This window comes from Hippoglossus stenolepis, chromosome 8, assembly GCF_022539355.2.
Source record: "Hippoglossus stenolepis isolate QCI-W04-F060 chromosome 8, HSTE1.2, whole genome shotgun sequence".
Lineage (NCBI taxonomy): Eukaryota > Metazoa > Chordata > Actinopteri > Pleuronectiformes > Pleuronectidae > Hippoglossus > Hippoglossus stenolepis.
Window position 1 is genome coordinate 16,357,029 of NC_061490.1, and position 21,466 is coordinate 16,378,494.

Below are 21,466 nucleotides of genomic sequence, written 5' to 3' on the forward strand. Positions count from 1 at the left end.
ACACGCTCTTAGATATCTTGTTGCAATGCAGCACAATATATCACTACACGACAGCGTTCTATTGAAGGAAGAGACCAAACATGGAAGTAGTTATTATTCAGTTCTATATGATGTCATATAGAAATGTTCAAAATTTAAAATCCTTAACTCGCATGCATTGTTGCTCAGTTACAAACGCACGTCCATTAATTATTTGCCATTGAATAAATGGAACAAGATGGATTGATATAACCTTAAAGAGCTTCATTTAAAAATCATCTTCACAAAAATGAAATAAATAACAATGTGATAGACAAAGCAATCCAGTATAATACACAGGAAAACACTGGAAAATGAAATGTCAAACAGATGCAATCTCATAAAGGACTGAGGGGAAATGGAGGAGAAGAGGTGAAAAATTACACATTACACATAATTACAGTTAAAGGCCAAATCCAAGAGATGTTCTGAGAGATGAAACTGGAAAAAAAAGGTCTGTGGCAAAGGATTCACAGTGTTTACAGTGTGTGTGTGTGTGTGGGGGGCGTTTCAGGTACTGTGTGTTAAAAATACCTGAACTTTGCTGATTGGGAAGGCAGCAGTAGTTCTATGTTTTGATTCACATGATTAAAATGAATCCTTATTTTAATTTCGATGTGATATTAATGAAATGACAGATACCAGCTCAAATCTACTACAAATAGAATGAAATTAATCAAATTATAGTTGTGCACCCCTGTTAATTTTTTATTCAAATTTTGAAGCCATCAATATATACCTGCTTTTATGGAAACTATGGGTCCAAAAGTTTACGGCTTTTTCTACTTGTGACCGCTCGTTATAATATAATTTGTTGCAGCATAAATATAAATATATATAAAATGATATCAACTGGTTCAAGATGCTACATCAAGAGTTTGAACTAGGTCATAAAGGGGGAACGCCTCTCTACACTGGTTCCCTGTCAGCTACAGGATTCTTAAGATTGTGTAGAATGCACTAAATGGTCTCACCCCGTCCTATATGTCAAAACACCATGAAGTCGATGAGGGACTAAGAGTTTGGGGAACATGGCCTTCTCCACCGCTGTCCCCAAAACTCTGGAACTCTCTCCCTCAATAGAAATTTTCAAAAAAAACATCTGAGAACAGATTTTTAATCATCAGCCTTTCAATGTGCCTTAATTGTTGTGTTGCTAGTATTATTGTTGTTACTGTTATGATTGTTATTACTGTTATTGGTGATGGCAGTGATAATAATTGTCTCCTTTTTAATGTCACTGTTATTTGTGTGTTGTAACCGGTTTCTTCTTGTCCAACACCTTTCATTGGACTGTTAACCCTGTGTTAACCTGCATATGACATTAACCTGCATATAAATTTTCATTTATTTTGCACAAATATCAAACAGCCTCTGTCTTTCTATCCTTCTCTTCTCTATTTGTGGAGTGATGCTTATTCATCCACTTCATCCTCTGCTCAAATCCAACATCTTTTTTATTCATTTATTTTCTTCAAATCCAACATCCTTTTAACAAATTCTCTCTACGTGATGACGTGGCGCTAAACGTACACTCGCGTTGCAGTATCCCATTGGACCAAATCCACCCCACCGGCTTCAGCAGGGAGCCAATCACCGGGCAGAGATCTTCGGCACACTGATTGCAAACACGGAAATACAGCGAGAGGCGAGAAACGACAGCGGAGTTAGTTTATCTGTGGTTTCAAGCAAATTAAGCTTTCGTGAGTGAAAGAATACGAAGCAGAGCTGGTTGTGTGCTGGACGTTTCTCTGTCGTCCCATGGATTTGCTGCAGCTTCTGTCATGGGCCTGCATCGTGTTCACGGTCGGGATGTTCTCGACTGGACTGTAAGTTTGTCCTGGTGATTGATGGCTGCTCCACATCCTGGTTTACTCCTGTTTGCTTTAGTGAGGCTGCTGGGAAACACGACAGCGGTGACGTGGGTGTTGGTGGTGGCTGCTGCATGAAGTTGTGTTGTTGTTGTTGTTGTACCACACAGATACAAGTGTTTCTTTAAAGTCACAAGTAAACCAAACGTGTATCTCTGAATATGTTTCGTTCTTTATTTCTCTCTGTTCAGACGAGTGCTCTATAAATCAAGTTTATTATGATTGTGTGTGTGTGTGTGTGTGTGTGTGTGTGTGTGTGTGTGTGTGTGTGTGTGTGTGTGTGTGTGTGTGTGTGTGTGTGTGTGTGTGTGTGTGTGTTTTCCAGGAGCGACCTAAAGAAGATGCGAGCATCCAAAAGTACTGACAACATCCAGTTTCTCCCTTTCCTCACCACATGTCTAAAGTGAGTGTGTTTTTGCACAACCCTGAATCGTTCTCTGGTCCTGTTCAGACGTGGTATCAACATCTGATCCAATCACATCAGGAGATGGTCTGCAACAACTTACTTTTAAGCTTCTCTCCCCCACCTTAATATCAAATCTGACCACAACACAATGACTGACACTTTTCTACATAGCTGCGTGCATTCATCCATTCAGCCCCTCCTGACTCTGCTTTCCCTCTCTCTCTGTCTCCCTCTGTCTCCCTGCACAACACTCACAAACTAGGTTAAAACAACATTTGTTTTTTTGCGAACACAAGTGACATAAGTGACTATTTGCATTTGGGGCTGGGAAGTGAGATCCGATCACAAGTGTTCACAGGTGCCACATGCAGGACGCATTTTAATTTCAGGTGTTAACACATTTGCATAAAGTTGTCCAAGTGTGATCTGATCTCTCAGGATGGATGTTAATACCAGGTCTGAACATTAGCTGCTGTCATCAGTTCAGTGCCACAGGTGTCATGCTTGTCTTGTTTCCATAGTAACCTAGGTTGGTTGTATTATGGGATTCTGAAGCGGGATCAGACGATTATCCTGGTCAACGTTATCGGAGCTTTCCTCCAGGTCGTTTACATCATCATGTACTTAAAATACACCAACCAAAAGGTCAGTGTTGCTCTGCAGAAAACACCCAAGTGAGGGGAGATCCAACTTGTTTGAGCTGTGAAAGTCCTGCACATCTGTCTCTCAGCATCTCCCTGCGCGTCTCTTTCAGAGGTTGGTGATGTCCGAGACGCTTGCAGCAGGTGTGGTGCTGGTCGGCGGTTGGTTCTACTTCAGCGTGTTCCTCCCCGAGGGAGAGACTCAGCTCAGCCGGCTGGGCTTGACCTGCAGCGTGGTCACCGTGAGCATGTACCTGTCCCCGCTCACCGACCTGGTACGACTCGCGTGCATCACAGACAAACACCGCCAACAGACAAAGTCGGATAAACAATCCAAAGATAACAGTCTGTTATCTGGAATACACAGTGGGATGGTGGGGTGGAGAAAAGTATCAAACAAAATCTGCTAATATGCACAAAGTGAAATTAGTTTATGTAAAGAAAAGTAACTGTCAACACTTGGAATATATATAATAATAAGACTTTTATAAAACAACAAATGCCAAATATGTGTTTGTGCCAGGCTCTCAGATTTGAGAATTAACTTTTTGACTTCCCTGTTTTACATCACAGTCAGATATTAGAGGACAAAGCGAACCCATTTATCGCTTAAATGTGGGCTTTGGGAAATTATGATTTTCTTCTTCTTTGTCTTATTTTTTACTTTTAAATAGCTGCATGAGTATTTTTTTCCCATTACATCTAGTCAGTAACAACCATAACAAATTGGAGTTCATAGCATAGTAACATCAAGATAATGTTGTTTGACTTTGATATAATTGTTCCCTAATTATTTTCATATCTTATTTTGCATTAGATTGAGTTATTTTAAGTATCTTTCATTTTAAAACGATACTGAAAGTAGTTCTTCATTGCACGATGAATCTTGTCTCAGTCTCAGTCAGCTCATGTCTCAGTGGAAGCTGTTTTTCATGGGAACTAGTCACGGCTGCTTTAATGCTCAATAAAACCCAGAAGAATCAGTCAAATGACGACTGGCTGCTTTTCAAAGTGCAGCCATAACATTGTATGGTCCATAATCTTCAGACCTTTGAAATGTGTTGTTCATGCTCTTAAGTAGCTAAGTAGCCGACTAAAGGAGTAACTTTTAATGATTTATAAATATAGAGTTAATGTTTCCAGTAAAAGTACAGACTTTCTCAGAAGGAAGTCATTCTGTTCACAATCCAGTAAATCATGTCTAGGGCTGTAATTCCACATACTGAATGTCAAGCTTCACAGTATTCACCCAGCACTCTCTGTATACAACTGTAAGCAGCACATTATTTCCCCTCTTCTTCATGTCAACTCTGCACGTGCAGCCATTTACCGGTGAAGGAATAAATCCCTTGTTCTCTCTCTTTCCTTTTTTGTCTACGTATCATCTTTTGGGTCCGTCCACCATCCTGTTTGTCTCCTTCCCTCCATCTGCCTCAGACTTCCAAATGACCCACAGAGAGTTTCCTGCCTTTCTTTTCCTCATCTGTGTCTTCCTGTTATTGCCCCTCTGACTGTTTGTTCCTCATCCCCTTGGTTACATTTAGTTTTCTTTTTACAGTTTACATAATGTAATGCTGGTACTACACCTAATGACTAAACCCTAAGCCATCCTCATACAGGTTATTCCAGCTCACTGCAGATGTGCTTTTGATTTTTTAAAGGGAAATTCCATGTTAAGACAATATTCATAAAAAATCATACCTGTTGATAATAGAGTTGTAACGACCAGATGTGAGAACATCAGATGGAAGAATAAACCGTCATAGAATTACTGTATGTGGGATTTAAACAAATGCATTTAAAAAACTTGTATCAGACTGTACAAACCAGCTTCTCAGGCTTTAACCCTCCAGTCTTGCCGGTAGGCTTGAACATTCCTGGTTTTCCTTTGCATATCAGTGCCATAAATAGGGCAGACTTTTTTTTTAAAATCTAGATCCATGAATAATTTTCTCTGAAATTGGTTAAAATGTCCAAAAAAAAGCTCAATCTCACGTTGTTAAAGAATGTGATGAAAAGTTCCTAGATCTGCTCCTCTGTCTGGATCTGCCCAAAATTAAAAAGGTTCTTTCATGGCCCGAGTCCCATCTTTAAACCTGGTTTTGTGAAAATATGTTCAGTATTTTTTTGCGTAATTCTGCTGACAAACAAACAGACAGACAGGAAAAAACACGATTAGACTTCTAGCAGACAGACATCATCATTAAAATGAATTTGGATTCATTATTCTGGGCATCACAGATGTGGAAGTCTAATATTCACATTTCTTCTTTTAGCTCCGTTTTAGTTTTTCACCAGATCATGAGGAGAAATAAGTTTCTCTTTGTCTGCTAAATGCTCCACTTTTTGCCAAAAACAACCTTGTACAGCATCTGGAAACAGGATTGATGAGACAAAACCCCCCAAAATATAAATGTGGGCTGGAAAACCTAAATCTTAAAAACAATAAAACGCTCAGAGTGGCAGTGAAATGCAGAGCTATGCTATAGTTGTATTTGCTTGTTACTACAAATGATTCTTTTCACATTGCACATTGCAGTCATTTGATTCTCTGTAAATACAAACACATAAATGAATGCAGCATTTAAATAAAGTTTCATTGTTAACTAATTGTCACTGTGCTGCTCTCCTCTCCTTCAGGTGCAGATAGTGCGTAGTGGTGACGTGCAGTGCTTGTCCTTCCCCCTGGCTGTGGCCACCTTCTTCACTTCAACCTCCTGGGTCCTTTACGGCCTGCAGCTAAACGATAACTATATTGTGGTAAGACGCTTGTGAACGCAGCTTTCATCATTGTTTGATTTAAAGGAAAACTGCCATTGTTTATGTCTTTTCTTTTTCTCCCCGTTTGTGCTCATCCCAGGTTCCAAACACTCCAGGAATCTTCACCAGCCTCCTCAGATTGTATCTGTTTTGGAAATTCGCGTCAGTCAATCAAAGCTCGCCTTCCTATAAGTCAATGCACATATGAGAGCAACATGTGAGACGACACATTTGTAGGTTGCAGCGAGGCTCTTGTCGATAGTGAGACAGGGTCACATGATGAGAAACAATCATTCCGCGTGTGACTCCACTTATGAAGTGGAGATAATGTCTTGCTTTTGTTGTCTTAGTCATTTTGGGGATTGATATGAAGGAGTACAGTTACGTGGTTTGATGAAAAAATCATGATGTTTTCAAATATGTTTTTTATTTGGGGTTTTTCTGCATCTATTTGTTAAACTTGTGACCTGTGTCTCCTCTTCACGTCTTTCAAGTGCCTTCTGTTAGGTCATGTTTGCCATCAGTGTCCAATGGCATTTATTGATCTATAAAAAAAACTATCTGTTCACAATCCAGTGAATTGGACCCAATCTTCGTCACCTTGTATGAGCCAAAGATCTTTTGGAGTTGCAACTTGTTGGCTGCTATTTTTATACAAAATATAGTTTCCCTGTTAAATGGTACACATGTAGTATCAAACGATGTACTGTACAGTTTCATATTTCTCACCAGCGCCGGGTGTGGAGATCCGTATGTCTCTCTGAGTTGTTACTTTGCATCACCATGTAGACTGAAGTCAGTAAGCTATATTTGTCCAGAAATGTTTTCTATATATTTAGTTTCTGAGTCTTTTTGATACTGGATGTGTATGTTGGGCTCAAGTCCAAGATCAGATATTATCTAGTTTTTTTGTTAATTCTATTTTTTATATATATTCTAATGAGATTAAATCAAATGCAGGATGAGATTAACACTATGAGATATGTTTACAAAAAATAATCATACTTATCTTTCTTGTGGCTTTCATGGGTACTTACATTGTGTCTGTTTCCTTATTATTATCAGTAGTAAGGACGTGTGTCACGCAAATTCTTCTAAGGGACGAAATATCTTTAAGGTGTTGTGTAAATAAATGTTTATCATAACCATTAATGACTACGTTTCTGTTTTGAAGATGGTCAAAAGGAGAAAATCGGTGAAGCATGAAGGCTGCACTTGACCCTTGAAGTACAAAGATTCATGCTGCAGTCTGAGGGTTTTTGTTTTGAACGCAGTAATGAGCTTACATGCAGATGTGTGGAGATAACTCTCTGTGTGTGTGTGTGTGTGTGTGTGTGTGTAGTAGGCTGGTTGTGTAAGAGACAAAAAGCCTCGTTTGATGGTGCAGCAGTGTGAATGAGTTTGTTTGTGTGAGTATGTTGATACAGAGAGGGCAGTGGTGGGAAAGCCCATGCCAGAGGTTCTCATCCCGTGTGTGTGTGTGTGTGTTACACTGGCCTCTCTTCCTGAGCTCAGAGAGCCTGCCCCTGAAAGAGCATAGTACAGACACAACACAGCATTGTGCTGGAATCGAATGTTATGCAGGAGAGGAGCTAAGCTGAGAAAAGACTGCGAGTCGGAGATAAATGAGTTACAGTTGAAAGACAACAAGAAAGAAAAGGGGAAAACTTTGAGCAGGAGATGGAGGAGGCAGAGAGGCAGCGTGCACAAATGAGATAGAAGTAGGGAACAGTAAAACCAGGGAGAAGAATCAAAGGATATCAGCTGGAAATTTCCATTTGGTGTGTTTTATTGTATTTGTAAAGTTTAGTAAAAAGTCAAACAATATTGTACAGCTATGCTAAAAACTAGCTGTTGAAGTACGGTCATGTGTGACCGGGCCCTTGTATCTAAAATGGATGACACATTTCCAACTCCTCCCACTATCCAGAAATGAAGCCAACATATCATGGATAGGAATGCTGCCATCTTGGGTCAAAGAAGTCATTTGGAGCTAGAGTCTGATGAGGGATGGAGCCGCGATAGCGAGGACACGCCTATATACATGTGCTCGACCAATCGTGAGTCAGTCTCAGCTGTCTATCATGAAGGTTCACCGTCTTTATATAATCAAAGGAACTACCTAAAAACACTTTTGGCGAGCCATCATGTCGTCCATCTTTACAGTCTACGGTAGGGACAGTGCTGCTTTGAGTTATGTCACCATGTTAACATGCTCACAGTGACACTGCCAACTGCTTAGCATGCAATGTTTACCATATTATCTTAACATCTGCTATTTAGTACTACACACAAAATACACCCAGATGTCATTAGGTGTAGTCATGAACAACAGTAGGCTACAGGGTGAATAAAGGACAAATGGACTTAACTGGACAAATTGTTAAATTTCATAATCCGATGAAAAAGCTAAAATTTCAGCTAGTGGCTAATTGGCTAAACCAATCTAGGTAGCCACTATCTCTCTAATGGAAAAGTCACAGTATCACCATGGTCAGTGGGTTTATCCCCTGGGTGCCACGAATATCTTTTCAAAATGTGTTGCCTCCCAAGAATAGATGTTCAGATTTCAGTCTGGACTGAAAGTGGTGAACAGACAAAACAAGTCCGAGTCATCACGTCTGCTTTTGACTAAAAACCAGTGAGTTGGGCTAAACAACCCAGATTCAGTCCCAGATAACGTGGAGACAGGAGGAAAAGGGAGGGTGTGGAGGTTTTAGCAGGAGGACACATGAGTAGCTGAGGAGTCCAGGAGAAGAGAAGGGAGTGTTAGGTGTTGTCTTCTGCTGAAAAGAGACAGACATCAATAAGGTTGCAGGGACAATGCATTGGAGTCAGTCTGGCCCGACACACCCCTCATTAGGAACTATGGCTGCATTGTGAAGAGACACTGTGTTAAATGTTGGACGGGAAAATCAAAGCCCGGCCGTGCTGATGTGTACAGGACTTTGGTCGACGGCCAAGTAGTAACACGAGGCCTGTGTCTTGTGTATGAGTGTGTGTGTGGTGGAGTAAGGGTGAAGGGCCGGTAATCAGCCGAACAATGAGAACAGCTCACAAACAGGATCCCTCTGTTTCCTGGAGTAGAGACTGTCTCCTTGAACAACACACACACACACACACATCGCACACATCCTTTATGCACATTGTATACACACTATGTTGCCTCTTACACAGACACTCTTGCAGTCCCTCCCCAACAAACACCATGTGTGCATTCAGATGTCTATTTTGGTCATTATGGGCGAATTCTGTTCTTTGGGGTTTTGTTTCCGCCGTAATTATACACAACTAAGTCTCCGCTTGCATGCAGTCGGCAGCCAGACATTGTGCACACTCAGCATATAAACACACACACACACACACACACACACACACACACACACACACACACACACACGGAGCACACTGGGAGGCAGTCAGCAGCATGTGCACTTTCTGCCATCAGTAAAAGCACACCTGTCCCAGCTGCTGTTTTGAAGAGAACAAGAGAGAAAGAAGGAATGTGCTTCTCTCAGTTTTCCAGACGACCTCTCACCCATTCCAGTCGTCTCTGCTGCACTCCTCCCTCGACTTATTTATCTAATTATTACCATGAACACTATCTCCCCTCCCCCCCCCCTCCACACTGACATCTCATTATTCTCCTTCTCATTGTTGTTTTTTCTTCGCCTTTCCCTGAAACATATCTCTTACTCATGTCATCTTGCTCAGTTTATCAGTCTCGTCCTTCACCTTTTGTACCTTAAAGAAAATACTGAGTTATTCCACATTCTTGCTCTTGCCTTGATGGAATAGTCTCTGAGTTGACGTCCATGTTTTGTAACCTTACACTCAGATCCTCGGCGGTGATAATCAGGCCTGCCTAGTGAAACTGTCAGCCCAAGATTTATGTCGTTTTTATAAGCAGAAGGGCTGTCTCACCTGAGACCCAAAACAAAGCTCCTCAGGTTTGTTTGATATGCAAGAGATTTTACTGATTGACAAACTGCTGCACATAAAAGCCTCTCTAACACAGGAGCTTTGAGTCATAACTTTTTCATTGCATGCATATGTATGCACTGCCTTGTTTGTAAATGCAGTTGGCGCCGTTGGTATTTATAGGGCAACCATGTGCAGGGAGCAGCAAGTGACTTTCTATCCCCAGTTCTACCTGGTTCTCCGCCTTTGTTTTGGTTTTATAATCAGCACTTTTCTCCTCAGAGCCCGGAGGTGGCACAGCTGAGGGGCTCACACAAGAACTCAACGCATGCATTGCAGGTTACGCACAGGGACCACCTTCCCTTTTTATCATACAAACACAACCACACATGCAAAAATGTGACTCCTCGGCTCTTTCAGCGGGGACAGTTGGTGCTAACAGATCCGTGCTGGGTACTTCTGCCACGGAAATAGATTAACAGGCCAAACCTGCAGGGTGTCCTGGGGGTCTGAGTGTGCTTCACTATGTCCTGTCCTGTCTCAGTCTTCCAAATTGTTTTGCTCCCCTAGCCTTCCTCCTCTTCCTCTTCCTGCCTCTGCTGACCTTCAGAATGGGAGCAGCGAGCGAAGTGATATGTGGACAGCCAGTTATTAAGCTGTCAGCAGACAGACCATGGACCAAAACACTGTCAGCGAGGATGAACTTACACATTTTACCTTAAATCACTTGTCAGGTATCCTTCTGTTTTGCCAGCAGAGCCCATCAGAGATTTAATAACTGTGCTTGACACCAATGAATCTGACAACAGCAGCATTACGTTTTTTCAAACACAATATTTAATTTAACTGGTATCAATAAAAAGTTAACACTGTGTTTTGCTGGTTCAAATGATTATTTTATCTCACAGACTTCTCATTCTTATTGTGTAAGCGATTATTATACTCAAGTGCAAACGGCCACAGCTCAGCTTGTAGTTTAAAAAAAAGATGGAGCCAAACAGGTGTTACAGTACAGTTAAGGACTTTATGAACAGCTAATATTTTTCCAGTCTAAAAATGACACTCACTCACACATAAATACTCCCAGAGCCTGCGGGGGCTTTGGCCCTGTCTGAGCACGCTCGCTCCATCCATCCATCCAGGACACACACATGAGGCAGATTTGTGTCTGTGTTTGTGTGCTGAAGTATTTTTGAAAGGCAACCGTATAATGTGGATTTGCGTGTGTGTGTGTGTGTGTGTGTGTGTGTGTGTGTGCTCATAGCTGCAGACAAAAACAGTTTTGTTTTGATGTTATTTACAGATTGGCTCCATTAGGGGAGATGCATTTTGTTTGACAATCACTGTTGGAACAAAGTATTGTGGGCAAACAGTGTACATGTTTGTGTCGTGCGTGCATGTGTGCAGCAGAACACACTTGTCCGTTAATGTGCAGCGGTGCTGGGGAAAGATGGAAGACACAGCTGTTCAGGGGACTGGGACTCAACATTTCTGCAGCTTCCTGCACTGTTTGCACATTTGAAAGTTCGCTGCACCATATTCAGCTTAGAACTTATTCTGCATGGCACTCAGCATTTTTACCATTTTGCTCCAGTCACGCGTTTAACTTTGTGATACAGGAAACATTCAAAGACAAACAAAACAGGTTAGTCTTATTATTGTTACATAATACAGTTGAGCTGCTTACTCATCCCCATCATCTGCTCATCTGACACGGCAATGACACAACGACACACAGTTGAATACTCAGGTATTTCACACACCTACTGGTTTGCGTGCAAACACACAGAAAAACATGGCTTCACCTTTGTGGGGAGGAGTTCTGTCATGTAAACACAGGTAAACTAAACTTGGCTGTAGCTAAGATGAAGTGATGCAACCACACTGGGATCGGAGCCCTGAAGAGGCAGGAATCGAGACGAGAGCGAAAACATATTGTTTTTATACACAATCAGGTTTAATGGTGCCAGAGTGTTAATGAACAATCACTGGCGACTGATTTCGATTTTTATAGATTTTATATTTTATAGGTTTTCTTTCAATTTGTTGTCGTGTTATGGCATTTTTGGTATGTGTCGTGTAAATACAATGGCGCTAATTAAGATATGAAACTGCCTGCAAATGAAAATACTATTAAAAAACGATTAAATAAGGAGGCTCCAGGGGGAAACCGGGAGAGTGAGGGAGCCATTGTATTATTCCAGGTGTAACCTCTTCATGTTCAGTCTGTGAGTGGAACACAGCGGCTCCAGGAAGAAGCTGAAAACTCTTCAGTGTCTGACATGTCAACACAGATCTGTGGTCAGACGAGTCCGTGTTGACACATCGTACACCTGTTGCTGACTTTACAACCTCCCCACACCCACTCCACCACCACCACCACCACCACCCGTTTCACTTCAGTGTTTGCTATAGTAGACAGAGGGAATCAAAGCACAATCAATGTCGACCCCTATTGGCAAAGTTTTGAACTGCACACCCCTGAAGCGGACAGATCACACTAAGAAAAGCTCCATTCGATGGTTTGGTCGCAACAATTTGCTGCGAAGGTCAAAAGGTTAATGACAAATATGCAGCAGCTCTGTATCTATATCTTTCTGGAACATCCCATAGTTGAATAAATCATGGAAGGAGCTGCAAGGCATATTTGTATTGGCACTTTCATCCACTGTTGACATGTTTAAAAATATTTTGAAATCTCTCTTTTTAAATATAGAATCATGTCTTTGCTTTTCACATAAGCTATTGTTTGCCTCAATTCTTCTTAGTCCCCAGTATTTGTGTGTTTTGTCTCTGTTTTCTGCGTTTTTGGTTTGTTCTTGCGGGTAAATCTGTTCACATCTCTACTATGAATCTTTTGTTTGCAATATTGACCTAAGACTTATTGACAGAACAGATGTTTTATCCCAATAGGACTTCCCAGGTTTAATAAAGGTTCAAGTAAATGAAATTAGAAAAAAGATAGATCAATAACAACCAGTCACACTGGCTCAGTAGTTGTGTGTCAGGTGTTGTAAGGTGTGCCATGGTTCTAAAAAAAATAGGATTATTATATTTAAACCCTGTGGCACACAAGATCCACTTTACCTGTTCAAGCAGCTCTGGAACATTGGAGTGATTAAGGGAACACTCATATGCAGGGGCGGCACCACACGATCATTGGTGTTTGCGTGACATTCGAACAAAGAGAGTCTATTTTTAATGAACTCAAGCTGAATACGTTTCATGTGTTTCCAGTGAGTAGAAAAGCGTGCGACAATCGAACCGACGTTTGTGTTTGACATGTTTGTAACTTCGGTGGTGGGCGTTAGCAGGGCGGTGACATGACAGGTGTAAGAGGTTCACAACAAAGAATATGATGCTAGTGAGGATTAACATTGAAAGGTTTGTCTGTATAGGACGGCATAGACTAAAGATAAAGTTTCTGGCAAGTGATGTAACAGTAAAATGCCACTAATTTTTTCCTACTGTTTTTGTTTTTGCAAGAGCAACATTTACTCATCATACATTAAATACAAATACAATTCACTTTAGAGCTTCTAGTTTGCTCATTCATCGACACAAAGTGACTCCATGTTAGTTTTCAGTCATTTATTGTGTTTGTCGTGACATGATAGAAACATTCTGCAAAGTCTAAATTTGTAGATTCTGATTTCTGAGATGCTACAGTCTAAAGTCATTCAAGTGCTGCGCTGTAACGTGAGAAGAGGAGTCGACATGAGTTGTTCAAGACAGGATACACACACACAAACACACACACACACATACACACACACACACACACACACACACACACATACATACAAACACACACATCAGAAAGCATGAAAGTCACAGCCAGAGCTCTCCCTCTCTCAGTCAGACACACACACACACACCAGAAAATCATATTATATATTAAAATACAGTCAGAGCCAGTTGATTTGAAAATATTAGAATAAAGACAATCTCTTGCATTGAAATAAAACATAACTCGACTCTTACATTCCCTCAACGTAACTGGGAGTCAGTCAGTTAGTAAATGAGCGACTGTCAGTTGCGGTAGGGAAACGCTGTAAGAAACCAGAGCTCTTAAATTAGACCTTCTTCAGCTGGTTGTCATCCATCCACTTCCTCCAGCTGATCATTAACATGTATGTGCAAATCAGTCAGACTCCATATACGGAACGAGGAGGCCATCTACATTTTCGACTTTTCCCAAAACGTAAAACAATGAAACGCATTCACAGGTTTGTGAGTAAACCAGCGTGACGAGAACATTATTCTTCACAACCTTGTTTTTACAACTCTGATCTCTGTAAATCTGAAAACGCAGAGGCAACAGTGAGACGTTTACTCAGCCGAAATGTCACGCACATCCTTCTGAAATGCAAAACTGTGACTGTAAAAAAGTTGTCAATGTCCTGACACGAGCCAGCAGGGGTTTACCAATCACCGACCAAAACATATTCACACTCTGTAACTCTGCACTATTTACACATTGTTGACACATGTTGAGGCTACATACGAATTGAGATAGAAAATTAGACATACAGTTCATCTGAGGTGCTTTTACAAGGTGACAGTTACCTGCATTTCTGTAAGTTACGTATCCAAGTTACACTTGCATGCAATTTTTTTGATGTCTGGGAAAAACTAAGACAAGTGTAAATGGACGGCAGATTTTCTTACAATGCAAGTCATTGTTCTAATCTGTTAGAAAGGTGCTTGACTCACCCTGTCCACAGAATTCTGCATAGTCGGATATCACTTCAGCCACAATGTCCATAGTCAAGGAAAAAAAACATTATCAAGCAAGAAAGAGAGATTTGATATTTTCAGGTGCAAATGCAAAACAATATCAGATATTTCTCGTGGGATCTCCCTATCATTGACAGTTCATTTAAGTATCAAAGGCTGTCAATTATGAACTCACACACCTTCTCGTCCTCCAACAATATGATGAGTGATCTCTGAGTGAACTGTGTCCATAAACTGCCTCCTTCTTTACTTGCTCACATTTGTTGCCCGTGTCTGGATGGTCACCCTCCGTGGCGGCGGCTCCTCGACGCTCCGACTGGCCACGAGGTCCTGAAGCTGCAGGGCTCCCCCGCCGATGAAGCAGAAGGCCGGACACACCGGAGCTGAGCAATCCACGTGTGTCTCCCACAGCATCCGCAACGAGTGGGCGTCGTAGAAGGTGACCCGTCCTTTATCGCAGTCCAGACACACTCCCAGTCGGGGCGGCAGAGGAGCCGTGTGAGGGTGAGGCAGGTTGCTGTGGCTGCTGCCGTGGGAGTGCACTCCTCCGTGGCTCTGGCTGTCCGCCTGGCTCTGGCTCTGACCGTGCCCTTGTGGGAGCAGGATCTTGCCCATGCCTATGGTGAGGAAGCAGAAGGGAGGGGAGTCCTGGCCGTCTTCTGCTCCACTGTCATGGCCACTGTCTGGGTCACAGCTGAGGGAGGAAGAAGGGAGGAAGAAATTAGGCTGAACAAGAGAAAAGCTGAGTGACGGATGAATATGGTCATTATGTATTTAAAACAAAACACAGAAAGACCTGAGGATCAATCACGCTTGACCTGAGGATGTGAAATACTCCACCTGCAATGCTTCTGTCTTATCAGAAAATTGTCTGGCTTTATACCCACTTAAAATCTATTAACAGTGCTCTTAATACCTTATATTAGACTGTACATTTATAATATTGTTGTCCAAATTTAATATGGATTTGTAAAAAAGGTTGTGATAAGAAATGATTTAGCATTGCAAAAAAAAAAGCTGAATTGGAAAGTAAGTTATCTGATGATATCAAGGCTTAATGCTCCTTGTTTTAGTTTTACAACTCTTAACTTCACCGTTTGGATTCAGCCTCTCCACTCTCATTTACAAGCTCGTGTTTACAAGTTGTTCCACTGCCCCCAAGTGGCCAAAACATCAAATAAAACTCCAATAATCCTGATGTAAACGTGCGTTAAGCGACAGTTCTGGCGTGGCTCGTAATCCCCCTGTATGTCAGTGAATGTGCTACCAATAAATATGAGGTCCCAAGAAATCCCATTCATATCTGCTGTTCTTTTCCAGGGCATGAGAAACAAGGTCTCGTGTATATTTAGGAAGGAGAGCTTTAGTTACCGAGGACTGGCCATGTCCTGAGGGAGGTGGAACCACTCCTGTAGCTTCGTCTCCTGGCCTACTCCCACCTGCAAGAGAGAGACACACAGAAAGATTCAGTCGCATCCACTTTGAGTCGGTATGTAAGGTAAAGCTGAGGCCGATATAACTAACAAACAAGATTTCCTCTCACCTTTACCAGGTAGGACCCAGGCTCCACAGAGCACGCCCAGTAGTGTCGGCCCTGAGTGACGGCCAGGTCAGCCACCAGCAGGTCCGACGTCAGGTGGCAAGAAGTGAGCGTGCGGTCAGCGACCTGCAGGAGGGAGAGGCCCGGCACGCTGCGGGCGTAGGTTTGGCCTCTACCCAGCGCCAGCCTGTCAGAGTGCAAACCCCAGCGAGAGTCCAAGGAGAAACTCAGCACTGGGAGGAGGTGAGAGAAGAAGGAGTGAGGAGGGAGAGACATGGCGAGGTAAGTACGAAGGAAAGGAGTCAAGGAGGGAGGAAGGATTTAGATCCTATAGCTGGGACAGATTCAAAACTACAACAAGTCTGAACACATCATGGGACAAGAGGTGAAGAAGAGTAAAAGGCAGATCAAGAGAGAAAGATGCATTAAAGAGGGAAATAGAAAGTGACCTAACAGTTAACATGAGAGACAGAGTAGAGATTTTTTTTACCATATGTAGAACCAACAAGATCGAACGATGGATAAACTGTATAAATAAAAGTATAGTTGAAAGTGCAATGAAACAGACCTGCAGCAAGAAAGACAGAAGCACAAAGAGTCGCACCAGGATGAAACTGGAATGACGAACACAAAAAAGAGGGTTTGGAGCTAAAATGAAAATTGGGAATGGAGGAAATCAAGGGATGGAGAGAAAAGAATGATCAAGATTAGTCAATCAATTAATGGCAATACTGGAAAATATGGAAGTTCAAATCTTCAAATCATGAAGCATACTACTTATTCTTGTGTCAACAGTTTTTACAACGTGCAAAGATGAAGAGTTTTTTGTAGTGTATGAAATGTAAAAAATGTAAAAGTGATGATACGATGTAATACGTCTGCATATCTCACCAGGTGCGGGGGGTGTGTGGAGGTACACCTCTTCGCTGTACTCTCCGAACCCGGCCTTGTTGCATCCTCTCACCCTGAGCACGTACACGCTGTCAATCTGCAGCCGCTCGATCACGGCACTGGTCCCTCTCACTTCATCCAGGCGCTGCCATGACGTTGCAGAGTTGGGGGATCTGGTGCCGCCCCACGTGGCTGCGGCTCCTCCCGCTCGTCGCTGGTATTCAACAGAGAAGTGCCAAGCTGGGGCCGAGTCCTGAGGGAGGCGCCAGCACAAGAACAGCTGGTCGTAAGCCAATGTCTTCTGAGTGTCGATGACTGGAGCCACTGGAGCTGCGGATGAGCCAAAGGCAATGGAGAGATTTCATTAATTGGTTTATAAACAAAGCGTGATTTCACTTTTTGGCAGAATTAATATCATGGGGACAAAGAACTTGGCGCACCACGGATGAATTCCAAGCTGTTGATGAGTTTGACCTCTTTGGACGCATCCAGGTGAAAATGTCTGAAGGAGGAATCTGCAGCGAAGGTGAAACACTGCAGGTTTTCGATGGCCTTCACCAGCCTGGAGGGGGACAGACACAGGGACGAATGAAGAAGAGAGAAAAGGAGACAAAACGGTCAAAAAGCTGGTGTGTTACAGTTACAATACCTGCTGTGAGTGACTCTGGCAGCCTGTACAAAGCAGGGTGCGTCAGTCTCCTTGAGCAGCTCCTGTGTGTAGGCCATCAGGCCCGCGTGCTCCATCAGTCCACGCCTCTCTGAGACCTGAGCAGACAGGGCCTCCTCCCTCCTGCTGCGAGATCCCTCCACGGCCAGAGCCAAAGCTCCCTGACGCTCGGCTACGGCCGCTCCCAGATCCCGGATACTGTGGATCAGCTGCTGCAGGGCTACTGTGCTGTTAGCCTGCAGACAGACAGACAGGGAAGGACCCTGATGAGCTGGACGGATATGATAAAGTACAGTGACAGATAAGGAATGACAACACAGAGATTTAGCTATTGCCTGCAGAGTGGGCCATTGCACTAGAGCCCTGGGCCTCTAGAGGGCGTGCTAACACTACCTGTCCCGTTAGTTGCAGCAGTTGACACAGTAAAGTGATTTAAATGGAATAAAACACAATAAAAATATCTTCAACTAAATAGTAATATTGTTGATCAGTGTCAAAACCTTTGCTTTTTTACCGTTTTCAACACACTGTGTTCAACCTGATAGAGGACAGATAAAAGGATTCATTGTGTAGACCACAGTACAGTGTAAAACAAATTCTGCTTCAATTGTCCAAAGACAAAGGCAGAGAAAATCTGGTTCACCTCCGTCTGTTTGATGGCTGCTTCCAGCTGAGTGATCTGACTCTGTATTGTCTCCTGGTTGGCCAGGATGAAGTTGACTTCCTTGTTGACCTTGTCCTGCAGCACCAAAACAAAAGTAAACATTTCAAAGCTGGATCCAGACTATAATCCTGAGACTGCTCAAACAGACCCCACACGCTCACCTTGAGGGCCTGGTAGGCCTGTGCGATAGGCAACACTTTGTGTCCATGGTGGACACGTCGGAGCTTGCAGAGCGGACACAGCAGCCTCTGGCAGTTGCGGCAGTACCACAGAAGTTTCTCCTGCTCGTGCTCCGTGCACATTAGGACCTGGAGCACAAAGGAGGATCAGGCACAAAGACAATAGAAGGAGAGCTCCTGTGTGTCATGTACAAAACACAGAAGTAGACTAACCTTTGGCCTGAAGTTGTTGGTGGGAAGGATGTGTTCGTGCTGAGCCCGGGGAGTTCCCCAGGGGTGGTACAGTTTGAAACACTCGTTGCAGAAGTTGGACTTACAGTCGGCGCAGCCTTTAGTGGCCTCCAAAGACTGAGGGGGTTTACAGAAACCACACACGATGGCCACACTGCCCAGACTTATCGTTTGCCTGTACCTGGAAGGCAGATAGGGATACACAGAGATTAGGGCAGAGCTAAGGCAGTTCTGCAGCAGCAAAAACAGAAAGCAAAGAAGTTCTTCAAACTTGAGAAAGGGAAGATGCTTGTCCCTGCTCTCTTTTCACAAGTTAGGAGTCCAACTCTGTTACTGCCTGACCTAGATACAGCAGCAGCAGCTGTTTTGTTTGTACATTCTGAGCAGTAAAACATGCAGCGTCACACTCTCCAAAAGAACGATTACCTCATGAAACTGCTGCGCGTGACTCTATGAAACTGCCTCCTGCAATCTCAGATCATTTTTCCTCTCACTTAATTAACATTTAAGACGGATATGCAATATTTTACTCTCCGTTATCCAACATAACTTTTGTAAAACTTAACCATTTTTGCCAGAGTTGTTGTCAGAGACTGCAGTTATTTTAGATGTCCCTGCAAACTGCTCTTAGGTTTACCTTGAATCTGGGGTAAAGGAGAGATTCATTAAAGCATCTCCTTCCGGCGAATGATTTCCTGTCTCATTTATAAAGCAGTATTGACTAGGCGCTTTATTTGTTGCATTTCTTTATTGCCCTTTGGAGTGGTTTGTTCTTGATTTCAAGCTAATACTGATCCAAATAAAAAACACAAGTCATGTTCTAGACAGCAGTAAGAACTCTGATGGGACCAGACTGTACCTGTGACCCTGTCTGCTACAGTACACACACACACACACACCTCTCCACAATGCGCTCCAGGGTGAGGTTGCGGAGGCATTCTGTCAGGCCTTTTTCTCCGAGCTCCACGTCCTGCTGACAGGAAGGACATGGGAACAACATGGGGGGAGGGGCCGCGTCTTTCCGCCTTCGCCCTGGGTAAGTCCCACACACTGGGAGAAGGACACAGGTGTCGCCGAGATGAAGGAGGAAAAAGAGACGGGTTGAGATGTCGAGAAGTGTGTGTGTGTTTGTTGAATGGAAGATTTGGTTTGCGAGGAAAGACAGATAATAAAGAAGACTTGTGAGAAAATGTGAAAAGCAGAGTTGCTGTTCATCCCTCGTATCTATGCAGACCACAGGGATAAATAAAGGTCAAGTCACAGCGGAGAAAAAGCTATTTGCTTACACACACGCTCTGAAACACACCTGCTCGACAGATACTTGCTGCTCTCTGCCTCCGTGGCCCTTTCTCTACATGCAGTTAAATAAGTCATGAGATTAATGTATATAGGTCTGCAGCAAGATAGTGATGAGTCAGCTAGATCATCTATTTGACTTGGATGCAGTGACATCACACGCCATCATCATCTGAATCGTAATATCATGATGTCACTCCTTTTTTTCCTCACGTGAGGGCAAAGCTTATTGTGAATGATGAACACAGATAATCTCCAGATCCTTCCACTACCTGTTCTGAGGACCCGTTCCAGGCGGTCGGGGGTCCTTGGCGTGGGTCTGCGTGCCTGACGCGGGGAGCGGGTGTTGGGCGTGGAGGCCGGAGAGTGGGGTTCTGGAGGGAGCTCAGGTGGAGGATATCCCTTTTGCACCAACACCTCAGCCGCACACAGCAGACACACACTGTGTTGACACGGCAGGAGGATGGGCTGCTTCACCATCTCGTCACACACCGGGCAATGCAGCTCCCGCTCCATGCTCTTCATGTTAGACTGGAGGGGAGAGAGTTGTGTGAGGAGTTGGACCAGATAAAGGCTGAGTCACTGGTATGAGTACAGAATCATGTTGCTCTTTAGATTCTGCAACCTCCTGTGGCCTGAAAAAAGTGTGTGGGAGTCAAAAGCGAGAGAGGGAGCTGATGCAGACACTTGGTACACAGGCTGGTGTTTGATATACGGAGCATAGGGAGGACAAAATAACTCCCCCCTGCTTCAGGCGTTAGCCACTCTCCCTGAAAATGACTGGAGTCCTCTAGCTTCACCTATCATTTGTGAAAAAATCATATGTAGGATTAGGTACTACAAACACAGGACACCCAATTGGTAATCGAGGGAATCAAATAAATTAAGCCTTCTGTTTTTCTCTGGCTCAGTTTTACACACGTATCACTGCTTTAGGCCCTGATTCAGTGATGCAGCTGCTGAGCGCAGCATCCCGTCTCTATGGCAACGCTCATCATCTCAATACCTTCTCATCATGTGCGCATTTCCAGCTACTGATAAGATATTCTATCGATTAGAAGCATCACACATTCACCGCTTTACCTGCCGCGACGTTTCGCTTCTGTGGATATGGGCTGTGTCGCGTGTCCCCCCACCTCCACGCTCAGAGAGGAATCCATCGCTCTCTATGGTTGATTTAACGCCAAAATAATCTTCGAAAGGCAGAAGCGCTTCACATTCCTTCAGCACGTACGCTACCAATTGTGTAGGAAAATGGCCAAATTCTCTGACACATAATGAATGAGGAAACGCTGGATCTCCCTTAAAGCACACACGGTCGCTATAGTTGAAATAAACAGGGTGATTTAACGGGCGTCATACTCACACTGATGCGAACCAGCGCGTCCATGATCGAGGTAAAGGTTTGTAACTCCGCTTCTGCCATGATTGATGACACCGTCTGCTGCGATGCTCTGCAGAAAACCCACCAGCACGCCGACGTTAAATGAAACCTAAAGGCCTGGAGCTGAGCATCCCCATCGGACTGGAGCTCTGTGCGTGTTCCTCCGTGCGTGATGATGTGTCGTCTGTCTCAGAACAACGAGTCGTCGTCGTGGGGGAAGAGGGGAGGGAGGGAGGGAGTGAGGGGTGGGGGGGTGA

The 21,466-nt window shown here is 43.5% G+C and overlaps 2 protein-coding genes across 5 annotated transcripts; one reads left to right on the plus strand and one right to left on the minus strand.

The window, feature by feature from the left end:
- The first annotated feature begins 1,614 nt into the window (after positions 1-1,614).
- slc50a1 (solute carrier family 50 member 1) lies at positions 1,615-6,845 on the plus strand. The gene is made up of 6 exons (XM_035164836.2): positions 1,615-1,847; positions 2,215-2,292; positions 2,817-2,940; positions 3,050-3,211; positions 5,577-5,696; positions 5,797-6,845. Exons 1-6 carry the CDS (start codon positions 1,780-1,782, stop codon positions 5,902-5,904), a joined length of 660 nt encoding a protein of 219 aa, XP_035020727.2. The 5' UTR covers positions 1,615-1,779; the 3' UTR covers positions 5,905-6,845.
- Positions 6,846-13,193: 6,348 nt separating this feature from the next.
- trim46a (tripartite motif containing 46a) lies at positions 13,194-21,388 on the minus strand. Of its 4 annotated transcripts, XM_035162449.2 has the most exons (12): positions 21,192-21,388; positions 20,098-20,356; positions 19,429-19,579; positions 18,512-18,710; positions 18,281-18,427; positions 18,099-18,194; positions 17,438-17,691; positions 17,229-17,350; positions 16,789-17,118; positions 15,901-16,130; positions 15,729-15,796; positions 13,194-15,051 (listed from the first exon to the last, which is right to left on the minus strand). In XM_035162449.2, exons 1-12 carry the CDS (start codon positions 21,249-21,251, stop codon positions 14,604-14,606), a joined length of 2,364 nt encoding a protein of 787 aa, XP_035018340.1. In that variant the 5' UTR covers positions 21,252-21,388; the 3' UTR covers positions 13,194-14,603. The 4 variants fall into 4 exon arrangements, with proteins under 4 accessions (XP_035018340.1, XP_035018343.1, XP_035018342.1 ...); XM_035162452.2 differs by lacking the exons at positions 13,194-15,051; positions 15,729-15,796 and adding an exon at positions 16,466-16,545 and having other exon boundaries at positions 15,993-16,130; XM_035162451.2 differs by lacking the exons at positions 13,194-15,051; positions 15,729-15,796 and adding an exon at positions 16,466-16,545 and having other exon boundaries at positions 16,063-16,259.
- Between the last annotated feature and the right edge of the window lie 78 nt (positions 21,389-21,466).